The sequence below is a fragment of the Argiope bruennichi genome, chromosome 7 (genome assembly GCF_947563725.1).
Source record: "Argiope bruennichi chromosome 7, qqArgBrue1.1, whole genome shotgun sequence".
Classification (NCBI taxonomy): Eukaryota; Metazoa; Arthropoda; class Arachnida; order Araneae; family Araneidae; genus Argiope; species Argiope bruennichi.
The window spans coordinates 95,072,412-95,074,988 of record NC_079157.1 but is presented as its reverse complement, the minus strand read 5'-3'; the positions used below and the strand labels follow the sequence as shown (position 1 = coordinate 95,074,988).

General features: G+C 36.3%; 1 protein-coding gene across 1 annotated transcript; it reads right to left on the bottom strand.

Moving 5' to 3' along the window:
- Positions 1-1,285: 1,285 nt before the first annotated feature.
- On the bottom strand, positions 1,286-1,669 carry LOC129975483 (keratin-associated protein 5-5-like). The gene has a single exon (XM_056088545.1). The coding sequence runs from the start codon at positions 1,667-1,669 to the stop codon at positions 1,286-1,288; it is 384 nt and encodes a 127-aa protein (XP_055944520.1).
- Positions 1,670-2,577: the final 908 nt, after the last annotated feature.

The window sequence follows — 2,577 nt, the reverse complement described above, 5'->3', positions numbered from 1 at the left end:
TTTGTAAAATACAACTTTGCTGAGATTTAATATTTTTATTTTTCATGCCTCACTGAAAGAATAAATTTTTGAAGCGACAAAAACGAGGATTATTAAAATTAACAAATTAATTGATTTAAGCAGAAAAAAAACGTTACCTTCCAACAATTGATCAAAAAGAAACCCTTTTCAATTCGACTAATAGACAAATGACTTCAGATTGTCATATTGTTTATTGAAATTTTGCTTATTAAATGCTAGTATTGCTCGCTACCAGTAGGTTTTGTTGCTCCTTTTTTAGTTTAGTCATTTTCCTTTCCTTAAAGAATTGATAGGTGGTAATATACAATAGTTCTCAAATTAATGCAAATTTTACATAACGGATTTGTTTAACCATTTGCTTTTCGAAGCATAAACAAATGTCACTTGCGCCAATAAACCGCAATAGTCAACCAATCATAATAAATCAGCATTATTCATGCTATTGTAACTTCTCATTCCAAGAAAGAAGAATTCTGACAGTTAGTAACAAAATAACAGAAAATTGTCAATATTTTCTAAAATTCAATAGAAATGATAAATAGCAAACGGCAGTGGCGATCTTATAAAATTTGACATGCATGTTGAACAACAAATCCTGCTTAGTTTATAAAAATATATTTTCTTTTCTGGCGTCAATTCAATAAACAAACCATAGAAACTGGAATTTATGCTATAAAATTTAAAAGCACAATTCGAGATTCATTTTGAAATTGCACCAATTCCATGATTTGTGTGCCGACGACCGAGATCTGAAAAATGGTTGATAATGACGTAATATTTCTCTTCAAAGGAAGAAATACTAATGCTTGGATGTTAGAGCATTAATGTTTTCTTTCATGTTAGGTTGCAATGCCACAGCGTTTGACTGCACATGAGGTTGGAATAAGCAGAAAATAAAAAACTGGTATAACAGAGATTAAAGTTCGATTCATTCACCATCACGCCTCATATCAATCTTATACATTACATGAATCCCTTGGAAATTCCTAATAACTTATTTTAAATGTAAAAGTTAAAGAAAACGTAGTAATAATGCGGCTTAAATGAAAATTCTTTTAATAATTTCGAATTTTTTGCAGTTTGTACTATTGATAGATATACAATGTAATTGCGTATTATTCGAATGCTGTAATTTAAAATACGTTTATTTTTAGGAGGACAAATCTCTCCAGTGTGATATTCGAAATGACGTCGAAATCCAAGAGGAACAGATTGATAATCAGGAGGCCGCCGATATTGTCGACATAGCTGATGTGCCACAGGATCAGCCAGCACCACAGGCCCCAGCACCACAGGCCCCAGCACCACAGGCCCCAGCACCACAGGCCCCAGCACCACAGGCCCCAGCACCACAGGCCCCAGCACCACAGGCCCCAGCACCACAGGCCCCAGCACCACAGGCCCCAGCACCACAGGCCCCAGCACCACAGGCCCCAGCACCACAGGCCCCAGCACCACAGGCCCAAGCACCACAGGCCCAAGCACCACCGGCCCTAGCACCACAGGCCCAGCCGCCAGCACAATTTGTAAACCCACTGGTAAGGAGAGCACAGGTTCCCGGGCCAATCAGACATTTCACAAATAGGAGGAGACGAAATTGGCCACTGCCACTCGAAGAACTGGATATGAATATTTTTAACGATATCATTAGCGATCTCAATACTCTGTGGCTCGACGTTAGCAGCAGAAATCGGGTGGCACCACGAATATCGGAGGCTTTATACAAACGCGTTGTGGGGCAGTTTTTAGGAGAGAGAGATTATCCGCCCTTTGAGATCGAGAGAAACTTAGATATATTTGATTGGCCAGAGCTCAGTAACGATAATAGAATATTAATACGGAACATTTTCAGACAGGCCCAAGAACTGGCGGCATTCGAACGACGTAAAACTGTTATGGATAAAGATATCGAGTTCATGGTGCAAATGTTAATAAATTAAGGAAACAATTGAAATGAATGTGGTGCTCTCTCCTAAGTTTTGAGAATTTTATTGATATCTGCTGCTAAAAAATTTCGACACACAAATCACGGAATTGGAGCAATTCGAACTGAATCTAGAAATATATTTTTAAATTTAGAAGATATTATATTTAGAAATTTAGAAGATATTCACACTATTTAATCAAATAAAAAAATGGGGCCTCAAGAGCTCTGGCAAAATTGGTGCTACTTCAATATGCTATTTCAAAATTATAGACATTCGAAGAGAACTATAATTCCGTTGAACTGAAAAGAAACATTTTCAAAAGAAATAAAAAAAAAATTCTTATTTTTTATGTCGAAGTTACAGAAAAAAAAGCATTCTGAGCTGTCAAATATTCATTTATTATATTTTACAGTGAAGAGAAAAGTCCTCATTTTCTTTACAAAATAAAGCAATATGAAATCTATCTTTAGAACTTCTATGATTTTTTTCATGCCAGTTCAATGAATATTTTTTCGTACTGTGGTCTCCCTTAGAATGCTGTAAGATGAGCGCAATCGAGAAATATGGGTGCGAAAATATAAAAATAACACACTGGAAAATGCAGTTTCTCTTCTGTGACGTAAAAAGC